This window comes from Hemitrygon akajei, chromosome 29, assembly GCF_048418815.1.
Source record: "Hemitrygon akajei chromosome 29, sHemAka1.3, whole genome shotgun sequence".
In the NCBI taxonomy this organism is placed as follows: domain Eukaryota; kingdom Metazoa; phylum Chordata; class Chondrichthyes; order Myliobatiformes; family Dasyatidae; genus Hemitrygon; species Hemitrygon akajei.
Genome location: NC_133152.1, coordinates 29,462,223 through 29,476,620, shown reverse-complemented (window position 1 = coordinate 29,476,620; position 14,398 = coordinate 29,462,223). Strand labels below are relative to the sequence as shown.

Here is a 14,398-nt window from a genome sequence, read left to right as displayed (position 1 = left end):
GATTTTGCGAGTTATTCTGGAGTACATTACTTCAAGTATTCCAGTATTTGACAGTGCGAGAGGAGTTAAATCACTTTCACACCAGATAAACAATCTGTTACCGCCCTCTTGTGGAGTTTACCGCCAGCAAATACCAAACAACCTTGTATATTTGATTTTTAAAATATTAATTATTTTTTCTCTCTCTAGAAAGTGACAGTTTGCTGAACACGAAAATTAATTCGGACATTGACTCTATTTCTGTAAGGAAATAGTTTGCCCTTCTCTATACTCCACACATAGCGGTTTTCTATATTTACGATAAACCGTTTTTGCTCCATTTGCAGCGCTTCACACCCCCTTGTTCTGTCAGATTCAGCTTTTTTTCGTCGTCCAGCAGGTTGTCATCATAAATAAATATTAAATACCAGTGATATTTTACACACACTTACATTTTTCTCCCAACCCCTCCTCCTTAGACCCTTACCTTCCGGCTTCTTTTCGGCAGCCATTTCAGTCCCCCACTTACATCCCTAAACCCGACCGCCGGAGAAACCGCCGCTCAACCAACCTTGAGCACCGGGCACAGAACCCACCCCGCCCCCCTCTTCGCTCCCTTCCAATGGCGACCAGATCATTGGGCCGACCGCCCCACCCTCCCGCCTCTTCGCTCGTCGGATCGATGTGCTATTGGTTGGGACGTAGGTCCATCATCGACCTGGAACTTCCGGTTATCGGGTTAGGTTGTGACCGCCCAGAAAGTCGTACGCGTTCCTTGCGTGCGTGTGTCCGCGCGCGCGCGCGCGCCTCTGGGGGGAAAGAAAATTCTACTCGCGCTCGCGTGGCCAAGAGTAAATCTCGTGAGATTTGGGGATTTCACTCCCAGTTCCCATGACTGAACTAGTAAGGACGAATACGAACAAGGTGGGCCGTAAATATCAGCATGGGTTGGTTCTCCCTAATCAGCGCCGTAACTCTTGGAAAATCATGTACAGTAATCGTGAGATCATCTCTACTATCGCTGAATTCCCCTATTATCGACATCTTGGAGGTCACTTGAACCAGCACAAAAGTACTGTGGCTACAAGAGCTAGTCAGAGACTGGATATCTTGTGGTGACTGACTCCGGTCCTGACACCTCAGAGCCTTTGTACAAGGCACCAGTCAGGAACATGGAGAGACAAAAGAAAATGAACGCTGGAATCTGGACGAAGTCACTGGGCTAAGCGACACCTGTGGAAGCAAAGGGATAGAGCATGAGTGGAGTTTTGAGTCAAGCCCCTCCGTCAGGTCTGAGATTATCAAGGGGTTGTAGCCAGTATAGGGAGAAGGAAGGGATATACGCAAGAAATTCTGCTGGAAATCCAGAAAATGGCACGCAAAATGCTGGAGGAACTCAGCTGATCAGGCAGCATCTGTGGAGTTTGGGGGGGTGGGGGTCGATGTTTAAGTCCAAGACCCTTCATTAGGACTGGAAAGGAAGGGGGCAGAAGCTAGAACATGAGGTGAGGGGAGAAGAAGGAGCTGGAGGTGATTGGTAAAGCCAAGTGAAAGGGGAAGGGGTGAAGTGAGAAGGTGGGACGTGTTAAAGGGTGAAGAAGAAAGAATCCAATATGAGAGCTGTGGAGCATGGGAAGAAGGGATGGAGCAGATGAATGATGAATACTCACTGTTTCCTTTGATGAGTGAAGCACTGAGCAGGGAGCACCACATGACAAGTATTACCCTGTGATTGGTAACCCACCAACCACCCTAAACACTCATTTTTTCCCCCCACTTCCAGCACCAAGCCTACTCAGTGGCTTCCCAAATCTGTGACGTCAGCCAGCAACAAGGAAGCTGTCTCCTGCAGGTTCCCTTCCCAAGCAGCATACTATTTTGTTTCCTCTGAATCACTCCCCAATAATGAAATATATTTAAAGTGACCTCACCAGTATGATCGTGACTTTCAAAAAATGCTGCCAAGCTGGAAATTGGGAATAGGCACTAAGTGCAAATCCCTGATGCCCAGTTCAAGACAATGAATAGTACTGTACTATTCTTCGATCACCCTCTATACCTTTATTCTGCACCTCAGATACCATGATCACCCTTCCTCATGGAACCTTGCTCTACAAATGTGGTAAATACACCTGATCCCTAATCCCTTCCTATTGTCAGTGCGCCATACCAGTGAAATACTGATTTACTTCTTTTAATATACTAAACTGGTTTTTCTGCATATGATGCAAATTTCACCCTGTGCAGACCAAACATTGCAGGATAGCTCAGAATCAGGTCTAATATCACAGGCATATGTTGTGAAATTTGTCGTTCTGCGGCAGCAGTACATTGAAATACAAAATAATTGTAAATTGCAGTATATATATATATATATATATATATATATATATCTTTTAAAGTTATATTTAAGAAGTAAGGTGCTGTTCATGGGTTCAATGACCATTCAGAAATCTGATGGCAGAGGGGAAGAAGTTGTTCCTGAATCATTGAGTGTGTGCCTTTGGGCTTCTATACCTCCTTCCTGATGGTAGCAATCAGAAGATTGCAGGTCCTGGGTGGTGGGAGTCCTTAATGGTGGACGCTGCCTTTTTGAGGCATCTCTCCTTGAAGATGGACTGGGTGCTGGGGAGGCTAGTGTCCATGATAGAACTGAGTTCACAACTTTCTGCAGCTTATTTCAATCCTGTCCAATGGCCCTCCCGTACCAGATGGTGATGCACCCAGTTAGAATGCTCTCTATGGTTCATCTGTAGAACTTTACGAGTGTCTTTGGTGACGTACCAAATGTGCTCAAACTCCTAATGAAATATAGCTGCTGCTGTGCCTTCATGGTAAATTCATCGTTATGTTGTGCCCAGGATCAATCCTCATAGAAGCTGACATCTAGGAACTTGAAATTACTCCCCCTTTCCACATCATGAAGGATAGCTTCATAAAGTTGACCATCAAGTTTCCAGGTAGACACTGAACCTTCAATTAACCTTCTATATTAATTCTCCACCCTCTTCTACTCAGCCTGTAGTTTTTTTTTGTGTGGTTTATGTAACATTAGGTGTGTACTCCTTTAAAAACCATGATATATGTGTCCACTGTTTTCAAGGAAATATCTGGCTAAACCAAATTACTTATGTGGCACCAGGCACACTGTAAAGAAATGCAGCCCCTCTCTCTCTTTCTTTGCTAAATTCCTTTGTTTAATAATGATATTCTTCAAATCACCACTACTTTGCAGTATCTTAGGGAGAGCTACTGAGATATGCTGTTGGAAGTGCTGGTTAATGAAATAATGAAAGTTGCTCGCCGAGCCTGAAACACAAGGGGCCAGCATTGTGAAACAATGATTCAAGTGAAGGAGCTGCTGGATTTCCAGGCAGATAATCAGTCCATGGAATGGAAATCTCTACACTGCATACGGAGTTACCTATGGTGGATAAGAGAATTGTACCATACCATAAAGACCTCAGACAGTTAGCATTACCATTGATATACTTATAATCCTGAGCAGGGATATTCTGCTGATGTTTTCTTAATAAATTCCTCAGTGTTAGCAGATAATTGCAGATTCACAGTTTGGAAAGATTTGCTCATTGAAAGTGAATTATTTGTAGAGTCCATTCTGAGGAACTACGACAACATGGAACAGGGTTCCCGCCAATAAAATGCATAAAGACATGTAAAGCCATGACTAGTGGAACAAAGCAGAACACAGGAAGTGCAGCTAAGGTGCAAGTATTGTAGCAACAACATGTGGCTGTGAAAGTAAGTGTGCCCCATGTGTACCTTGGAAAATCCATTCTACCAACAATGCATAAATGAGAGGCATTAAACATTCAGACAATGGCTGAAATGAGCTGTGCAGAGAGAAAAAAACAGAGGGAGGATGGTTGCAAAATACTAGCTGAATGCAATATATCTGGTGCCGTATCAGATCATATGTGTGTAAGGAATACCTAGTAAGTGGCATCCATACCAAGATGTGTGTGCTGGAATAATCAGTGATGTTTTAACTGGACCTGAAGTCAATGTGTAAAGTCTCCCCAAACTAAGCTTCTGTTTCAAGGCAATACACTTAAAAGCAATGAATAAAGTACCATCAGTGCTCAGCAAGATGACATCGAAGCCATCTGGATGGTCCTTTCTGGAGGAAGTGAACCAAAACTACTATGCATATTTTACTATAGTAGATAAGAAAGTTACTCATCCATACCAGTGGGCACTGCTACTGAGAGGCTAGTTCTGTACCTTTGAGCTACTGGATCTTCTGCCATAAGTCATTCTCCACAACCCAATGACCATGGCTTTTCTGCTGGTCCAGTTCTGCGTTCTAGGTCAAGAGGGTTTACTAGGAATCACACTCTGACCCTTAGAGCCTCCAAACTGATCTGGTGGGAAACCAGCTCTCAGTTTCCTAGGATTCTGGCTCATTTACTAAAATTTACCAATTTTGCATCCGTAGGCTTGTTGGCCTCTTCCTCTGGAAGTGTAAGGCATGAGACTGTTCCCTGCAACCTACAGCTAGGTGGATCTCTAGATCTGCACCCAAGTCCATTGGTTCATTTCGCTGCTGGCAGAGGAGTGCTGGGGCGCCTAGGTCATTGAATAGGGAACCTAAAGCGATGGAACCATTGGTAGTACACACACCAAGCTGTGTTTATGTGTCTCTCTTGGAGAGGTTACATTGAAGAGAGAGAAGGTCCAGTAGATAAGCCTACTTTTGGATATCCATCTTAGTGTTCATTGAAAAAAATCAAAACATCAAGCTGAGATCTCAGTAGAACTTCATAGAGGATCCACTGCCCTATGAAGATGTATTAAAATCTTTTTCCAAACTTGGCTATGGCAAAACAAAATGTCATTACCCTGGATGAAAAGAATGCATTTTCATACATACACATAGTACTTAAACTTTTTCAACACATCATTTGGTAGATACCACTGGGGGATAATGACATTTGGAATCATCACAACACCAGAGAAATTCCAGCAAAGCCTGAATGCTGCACCTGAAAGCCTCAGTGAGACTAAGATCACCCAAGATGAGATATGAATATTTCACTTTGTCCACATCTCCAGAATTAGCTCCCTAATAAGCAGATTCGGGGAGAAGTACGTGATGAACAAGCAAAGGTTGAATTAAAACAAAGGAAGCCTCCTTTATGGATGGCTTGATCACCAGAACTGAAGGAAGATTCAGTAAAAGACAAGACTGCAGCAGAGTTGCCAAGCCCAATAAATGTTACAGGAATACAATGCTTTCTGGGTCCATTGAATATCTTGAGTATATTTGTGCCCAATCTTATTCGAGATCTGCGAGTCACTGGGATGAGTAAGAAGGATGAAGACACCTGTGTGCAAGCAATCTCCTGAATTTAGGAGACCATCACAGCAGAGCCTGTGCCACAATACTTTGATGATAACAAAATGTTGACACTACAGTCGGACAACTCAGTAAAGGACTTAGAGCAATTATCTTGAAAGAGAGACAGCTGATAGCACACAAAAGCAGAGCTCTGACTGATGCAGTGACATGCCATGTGCATATTGAGAAGGATTCCATGCTGTGATCTTTGGTCTGAACAAGCTTCAGCAAGCACATACAGGAGAACCATCTATATACACACTAATCACATGCCACCGAGATAATTACTCCAGAGAAAACCAAAGAGGATGCAAAGGATCCTCATTAGAATGCAGGAACCAAAAGGAGTCAGTCATAATATTGCAACAGAGGTGTCAAACAAGAGTTAGAGATAAAATGAAAATAAAGCCCATATCCAATCAAAACAGATACAGCAGATGGCAGTGGTGATTCGCAACACAGCATACATAGGATCACTTGTCACCATGGAGTTTCACAACAGAAGAATAACAGAAACGATACCACCAAAGAGACTTGCTTGACAAAAATAAACGCATGATACCTGAAGATGTGCCACCGACCCTGATGAATGAGAACACGACATCATGATATCAGGCCCAGGGAGAACAACCAGGTAGGATCAAATCTGGAAGGAGAGTCCATTGACCTACAGAACTGTGCAAAAGTCTTCGATGCATTTTTATTCATTATATCATATGTATATATACACACACACATACATATATATAGATAGGGTGCCTAAGACTTTTGCACAGTACTGTAGTAATTTTATGTATTGCACTGTACTGCTGCTGCAAAAAAAAACAAATTTCATGACATGTTTGAGAGATGATAAACCTGATTCTGATATGGGTCTCTATCGTGGATTGAGAGTGGGAAGGGGGCAGGGAGAGGGGAATCATGGTTGGAAAAAGGGAGAGAGGGCAGGATGTGGGAAGCACTGGAGAGATATTCTGTAATGATCAGTAAAACAGTTGTTTGGAATCAAATGACCATGCCTGGTGCCTCGGGGCTGGGTGTGTCTGCACCCATAACAACCTATGCCCCCGCACTCTTACTCTGCCACCTGTCCCACGCCCTTCCCATGGGGCTCCACCCTTGCCATCCTTTGCTCCCACCAGATTTACAAACTTGCTTATTGGCAAATACAGTGCAGTGCAAAAGTCTTAGGCAACCCTGCTATACATATGTGTCCAAGACTTTTGCATGGTATTGTGTCAGGAAGACTTAATATCAGAGTAAAGTATGCCAAAGTTGAAAGGTTATATGGATGCTTGTACCTTGTTATTTCATTGTTTAAGGCAGGATGCAATCTATATGATTTATTTAACATTGAGTCTATACTCAAAAGATTGTTGCATTGACCTGCAGATCCTTATGAAAGGAACAGGCTTGAAACAATTTGCGTGTGTGGCAGTAGGCACACAATGGAGAAATATGGTTTCTCTCTTTGTGAGATTTTTGTTTAATAAGACTCTTTACTTAATTTGAATCGCCAACTATTGCCCAGTATCTGAAAGAGATATTGACATATTGGCTTCACTGACCTTCTGCAATGGTATAATGAAGTTCAGGGATCACATCTCATCCTTTCAAGGAGATGAGATGATATTGTTCATCTTTGGAACTCTTTTTTGATAGAAGCAGAGTATTTGGATATCTTTAGGACCCGGTTATATGTATAAACACAACAAAGTCTGCAGATGCTGGAAATCCAAAGCTACAAACACAAAATGCTGGAGAAACTCAGCAGGTCAGGAAGCATCTATGGAAGTGAATAACAGTCAACGTTTCAGACCGAGACCCTTCTTCAGGACTGGAAAGGAAGGGGCAGGTGCCAGAATAAAGAGATGGGGGAGGGGAAGGGATAGATGTATTCTTGATAAGCAATGAAATGAAAGGTTACTAGGGGTATCAATGGGAACATGAAATTGAAGAGTTCCAGTCAGATAAGGCAAGATCGAATACCAGTGTGGACGCAAGGGGCAGTGTACTCATTCATGAGTTCATAATTGTATTTAAGTGTAATGATAAAAATCACTCCTCACTCAACACTGAGCTGAAGAATTTCAGATCCTAACCAATGCTCCCTTGGTTTCAGACCACAACTTTATACAAACCTCTATATCACAAACTTGAAGTTCATATGAGAGGTTTGCAGTCTGAAGCATTTATTTCTCTCTTCCCAGAATTGCCTGACATGCTGAGTGTTTACACCTTTTATTGTTTATTATTTCGAATTTACAGCTTGCACAATATTTTCCTTTCTATGTAAGTACAAAGTATGTGGATAGATTTGGCATGCACTTACCTTCTTGTGATAAAACACAAATCATCTCTTAACCTTCTCTATTCAAAGGGGAAAGAATTCCAGTTTCTTCTGTCATTTCATGTTATGTGAAGTTCTTCATCCCTGGTGCCATACTTGGAAATGTTTTTTATTGTTACAGTAATAGTACATTTTGAAGTGTTATCAGTATTAAATTAACACACTCTAATGAGGGGAAAGCAATGACTTCTCTTGCAAGTTGTTGCAGTCATTGTCATTTTGCAGATCTCCCAGACATGAAATCTTCACTCCACATGTTTTACTCACAATGTGCCCGTCATCATTGGAAACCTTTCAAGTAGTTTGTCAATTGTAACAGAAACATAAAGACCACAAAATCCCAGAGATTAATCCCAGTTTGTGCTGGATTAGCTAAACTAAGCCTGGTAGTGGACATGATTCCAAGAAGTGAAAAATATGTGTCTTTGGCTTCAATTTTATTCCCATCACCCCTCCTCTCTTGTTCCCCATAATGCCAAATTACTGCAGCTGGTCCCATTATCCCTCAGCAAATGGAAGAGGTGGAAGGAAATCTGAGGATTCTTACTTACATTCTTTATCCTATGCCTATTTCTTTACAATGTACTTAGAATTTGCCTTAAGACACATGTGGTTGAATAACTTGCACAACATTGTTCATATTTGATGTTGGACTATTCAGCAAGATGTCAAGGGCTGATTTTGCCTTTCCAGTTATTTGATACCAACAGCTGAGGAGAAAAGAGGGAGAAAATTGGTGCCAAAAGATGTAAAACTTCCAGTTGGTGGTTGTAGCTTGAAGGTGACATTTTTAACAAGTCTGTAGATTGAGCATTCATATGGTGCTCTGTTTCTGTTCTGCAGTGTTGCTCAAAGTGGGGTTGTAAAAACATAGGATATAATGGAGGCAGGACATGAAGGTAGGCATATTAATAGGAATATATTATTGTCCATGATATCATACAAAGATAACTCAGCATTTCTGCAATATACATTTCATTGTTGTGCTTGGGAAATGTTGAGGCTTACCTTTATAAAACCATAGACTCACAGAACACAAAAAGTTAATCCCTTTGTCCTTATGAGGAGTCTTGGCCCAAAGCATTGACTATTTATTCCCCTCCATAGACGCTACCTGACTTGCTGAGTTCCTCCATCACCCTTTATGTCTGGGTTTTTCAGGTATTTCAAATTCTTCTTGTCACCTCTCCTCGAGCTATGCCTTTTTATTCACTAATTTTTACCATCCTCTTTCGTACAGCCCAAAATGTTACTTATGACACACAAACTCTGCACTTTCACCCTATAATGGATCTCCTTTTTGTTGTCTCCATCATTCACAATTTTGTTTCTAACTTCTTATTCACTAATTCACTAGAGTGGTTGTAGACGGGTCATATTCTGCATGGAGATCGATGACCAGTGGTGTGCCTCAGAGATCTGTTCTGGGACCCCTTCTCTTCGTGATTTTTATAAATGACCTGGATGAGTAAGTGGAAGGATGGGTTAGTAAATTTGCTGATGACATAAAGGTTGGGGGTGTTGTGGATAGTGTGGAAGGCTGTCAGAGGTTACAGTGGGATATCGATAGGATGCAAAACTGATCTGAGAAGTGGCAGATGGAGTTCAACCCAGATAAGTGTGATGTGATTCATTTTGGTAGGTCAAGTATGGTGGTAGAATATACTATTAATGGTAAGACTCTTGGCAGTGTGGAGGGTCAGAGGGATCTTCGGGTCTGAGTCCATAGGACGCTCAAAGCTGCTGCGCAGGTTGACTGTGTGATTAAGAAGGCGTCTGGTGCATTGGCCTTCATCAACCGTAGGATTGAGTTTAAGAGCCGAGAGGTAATGTTACAGCTATATAGGACCCTGGTCAGGCCCCACTTGGAGTACTGTGCTCAGTTTTGGTCACCTCACTACAGGAAGGATATGGAAACTATAGAAAGGGTGCAGAGGAGATTTACAAGGATGATGCCTGGATTGGGGAACATGCCTTATTAGAATAGATTGAGTGAACTTGGCCTTAACTCCTTGGAGCACCAGAAGATGAGAGGTGACCTGATAGAGATGTATAAGATGATGAGAGGCATTGATTGTGTGGATAGTCAGAGGCTTTTTCCCAGGTGAACACAGAATGGTGCGAAAAGCAAAAAAAAAACAAGTCATCCAGTGAGCAGCAGTTTTGTGGGTGAAAACGCTTTGTTAATGTGAGAGGTGAGAGGAGAATGGCCAGGCTGACAGGTAGGTAACAGTAACTCAAATAACTACCATTACAAAGTGGTGAGCAGAAGAGCATCTCTGAATAAACAACATGTCAAATCTTGAAGTGGATGGTCTACGGCAGCAGAAGATCACACTGGGTTCCTCTCCTGCACCTAATAAAATGGCCACTGAGTGTACTTCTAGTACCCAGCATCATATCAGGTGATGTATTCCAAATGTTTATGTCATTGACAGAAAAGGTTTTCTATCTGTCATTTCTGATACTTCTACTAATCATCCTAAATCTGCTCCCATAGGAAATAGTTTCATTTTGTTTACTCTATTCAATCCTATGACAATTTGAAACACCCTGATCAAATTACTTTAAGCTTGTTCAGTTCTGATTTCTTGATGATCAAAAGAAACTCATACCCATCCTGCCATCTTCATTGATCATCAGCTCAGCACATAAAAGTAGAGCTATCTGCTCCATCTAGTGGGGAAACTCAGCAGTGTCCCAGTTACATTTGTTGTTATTATTTGTTATTTTAACTTACAAGTAAAAATTAATATTAATAACTTCTATAGAACATATGGTTCCTTAAGGTTGTTATAGCTGGGGGTGGTAGTGGGGACAAGTTCCCACTACCTATTAAATGCTCCCAATTGTGTGCACCTCAAATAGCCTCTGACAACCAAGTCCAGCTCCGGGCCTTATGTGTGACTTAGCTACTAAGCCTGGCGGAACCCTTTCTATTGACAGAAGGGGCAAAGGAGGGTACTGGCGCCTTAAAGCCAGTCACGTTGGGCAGATGGGACTCATCTTGGAGGAGGAAAACTGATCTCAAACTCCACTGCCTTGATGCTATACCCAATCACGGGGAAGGCTTTAGTAGTAAACCCCGAAGGAAAAGTCCAGAGCTGGAGTCCTACATTGAGTTCAATGTTGACAGGCAACTCTGCGATGCTGCTGGTACCAAACTGTATCGGTCTCTGCTGTTCCTTTGGGTTCATCTGATGCATGGAGAGGGGGAGCTTGCTGATGGGCAACAGCTTGCTCTCCATATCATACTGCCCAAGCTTGTGATTCTAGACAGCTAGGACGCAATATCCATAGTCAACTCTGACCAAGGTAGGCCTCAGACATAGATAACACATAGCACTTCTGACTGTACTGTAAAATTGTTTTAAGTTCTTCAGTCATCTAACTGTACAAATATAAAACCAAACAAAACAATGTTCCTCCAGACCATAGAGCACCCACAAAATAGAGATAGCACAAAACAAAATATTACCAGAAATAATTTAATAAAATATCATTCAAAATGCATGTAGTGCACAGCGCAGATAAGCAGTAAGCAGCTTGCTGTCCCAGTGACGAGACCTTGGTGGTGGCAGGGTATTCATTAGTCTCACAGCCTGAGGGAAGAAGCTGTTGCCCAGTCTGGCAGTCTTAGTCCTGATGCTCCTGTACCTCCTTCTTGATGATAGTGGGTCAAAGAGATTACAGGATAGGTCGTAGGGATCCTCAACAATGTTTTGGGCCTCTCTTTGACAATGTTTCTGGTAAATGTCACAAATGGGGGAAGGGAGACCCCACTGACTATCTTGACAGATTTTACTATCTTCTGTAGGGTCTTTTGGTCAGAAGCCTGGCAGCTTCCGTACTGCACAAGTATCATCTTTGGCTGAGTGGAAGCACTTTTGACTCTGAATCAAATTGCGATGATTGAAGACCCATTCCAGAGACCTGAGCTTATGATCTGGACTGTTACTTCAATGCTGTGATGATCATTCCGTCTGCTATGAAACTTGAGACCTCACCTCTGACAGACATGAGGTATCCCGACATGTCATCCCGAGTACATATTCAAGCTTGTAATTCTGACACACAACTAAGCAAACCAGCAGCTCCAGGGCTTGCATTATCCACAAGCTCAGTGTGACCTCAGCAGTCACCTATTAAAAGCAGATGGAAAATTAGCATTATAGGCTGTTGATCAATGAGTAATTGCATTATAGTCTCATCTGGTGTTGCCTTGAAGGAACTCAACGATCTTAATATTAGAATATTTCACTGAGAATTACATGGTCCTATTAAAACAATGTATCGTGCAACCTACCAGGAGCAATAACAATGTAGATCCATTAGTCTGATCAAAAAAAGCGAATAGTTGCAATAGAAGATAGTGGGTACAGATGTGTTCATAATCATTGTACAACCATTTTGACTTGAAATCAGTTTTGAACTCAGATTTAATTTAATTTAGTTGATCTCAGGCAGGCTGCTGTTCAAGGATTTACACTTATTCTCTGAGGGACACAAATCAAGGTTTTGTCGTCCTACTGGACTGTGTATATTTGCAAACATCAAAACTACATATTTAGTGATAGCCTCTTACCGGCGCCAAGCTGATTTGGAGAGGTCGAGAACAGTTTCTTCGGCAGCAAAATCTTGGCCCGAAGCAAATCGCTGGGCGGCACATTCTAGAGCCCGAGCGGTTTGCCATGGCGGAGCCTGGGTCCTAATGCAATGTACAGTCCACAGTTCGGACAATTTAAACACCGGCCCGGATAGCCTGGGGGTTCCTCTCTGCATGACACTAAGGCTGTGAGACTGCCCCTGGCTGCTGTGCTTTGTGCCTGCGAACTTTGCAGCGATTTGCCCCACCAATATGATGAACTGAATACTGAGGCTTTGGGCCTACTCCAAGCCACTCTGGGGATTTGGATCTCAGGACTCAATTTGGTTCAGAACTCTTTTGTTGCTCTCTTCTGTTGTTTACATGATTTGTGTTTTTTTCTCTTTCTCTGTGCACATTGGGGGTTGGTCTTTATTTTTTTTTAATTGGGTTCTTTGGGGTTTCTTGCCTTGAGGCTGCCTGTAAGCAAACAAACCTCAAGGTTGTGTAATTTATATGTTCTTTGATAATAAATCTACTTTGAATCTTTGAGTTGAATATCCTGGTGATGTTCACAGAGGACAACCAATGTGCATGGAGCAGCACCCTAGCCTGAGTCAGCACCTTCAAGAGAGGAGGATATAATTCCCTCTTATGCAATAGCTAAACAAGTACCAATATTGTAATCTTAGTACAATGAGAACGGAGAACAGAATAAGGTTTCTTCTGCATATATTATAGCAACAATAAAATATGTAGCATAAATATGTAACACTTACTTATCCTTTTCAATCACCAGTCATGTGAAACATTCCTACATATTCAAGTTGGAAGTGAACTGTTTCATTCTGCAGATTCCAAAGGGATTTGGGTTCCAACTGCTGTATGTGTTAGACAAGGGCAGATTCTCAAACACTGGCAGCTCTGTAATTCCCCCTGGGAAAATTCAGGAGGGAATCTAAGAACTTGGGAAATAATTTCTGTGGGAACTACCCACCTGAGGAAGCCTAGAACAACACATTCTCTTGTAGTCTCTAATTTAACACATTTATTTAGTAAACCTGCTGTTAGTGGGGATGTTCTTTAGCTCTCTGCACGTTTTCTACAAAACCTAGACATCCTGTCATGCTCGGTTTTTCAACACTTTCAGTGCAGCACATCTCTTTTCCCCCAGGGATTCACTTGGCGCTTAGTTTAAGGAGCAAATTTTCTCTTTAACATGTGCTTATCAATAGGATGTGAACAAACAATTCTTTCATTCCTGGCTGCTGGTGATATTACACACAAAATGCTGGAAGATTTCAGCTGGGCAGGCAGCATCTTTGCAAGGAAATGGAACAACCATGTGCCCAACCTGCTGAGTTCCTCCAGCCTTTTAGGTGTGTTGCGCAAGATTTGCAGCATCTGCAGAAACTCTTGTGGCCCAGTGGCATCAAGCTCTTTTTGGTCACCACAGCTATTATATTGGAAATAATTTTGCCCCCTTCCCTTAGAGTGCAATGATGTGATGGTCAACTACATCCACAACAACCTGATGGCAGATTTAGAAAGAACTTTTAAGAGAATTTTGTATATGTACGTGAATGGGAGGGCTATGGAGAGGTATAGTCTAGGTGTGGGTCAATTTAACTAGGCAAAACAACAGTTCAGCACAAACTAGATGGGCCGAAGAACCTGTTTCTGTCCTGTAGTGCTCTGTGACTCTAAGGAGTCTGACACCATTCATTGGGCATCCTCATCACCAGGACTCATTTTGAAATAATGTAGGCAAACCTGGCATGCTATTCACAAGGTCCAACAGAGAGCACTGAAATGGGTAATTAGCTTTGGTAAACATGACAAACAGAAACAAAAAAACTTGCATTTATGTGGTACCTGTAGTGAAAGATCCCAAGTTTCTTTGCAGCATTGTTATCATGCAATATTTAACACCAAGGAATTTGGGAAGCCAGTAGCACAGTGATTAAGGGTTTGGCAATAGAACATTGGTTTAAAGGGGTATTTAAAGAAGAAAAGTAAAAGAGGAGGGGAAAGTTCCACCTTATGGACTAAGCAGCAGAAATATAGGTCAAGGGAAGGGGGCAAAATGATTTACTAATGCTGTGGCCAATGGGAGGAATGT

At 42.1% G+C, this 14,398-nt stretch overlaps 1 protein-coding gene across 9 annotated transcripts in view; it reads right to left on the bottom strand.

The window, feature by feature from the left end:
- camta1a (calmodulin binding transcription activator 1a) overlaps positions 1 to 581 on the bottom strand; it is a 1,224,644-nt gene extending 1,224,063 nt beyond the window's left edge. For all 9 annotated transcript variants that reach the window (XM_073032065.1, XM_073032068.1, XM_073032066.1 and 6 more), the window contains exon 1: positions 467 to 581. In XM_073032065.1, the coding sequence (XP_072888166.1) occupies positions 467 to 491 (25 nt within the window). In that variant the 5' untranslated portion in view covers positions 492 to 581. The remainder of the gene's footprint in view (positions 1 to 466) is intronic.
- Between the last annotated feature and the right edge of the window lie 13,817 nt (positions 582 to 14,398).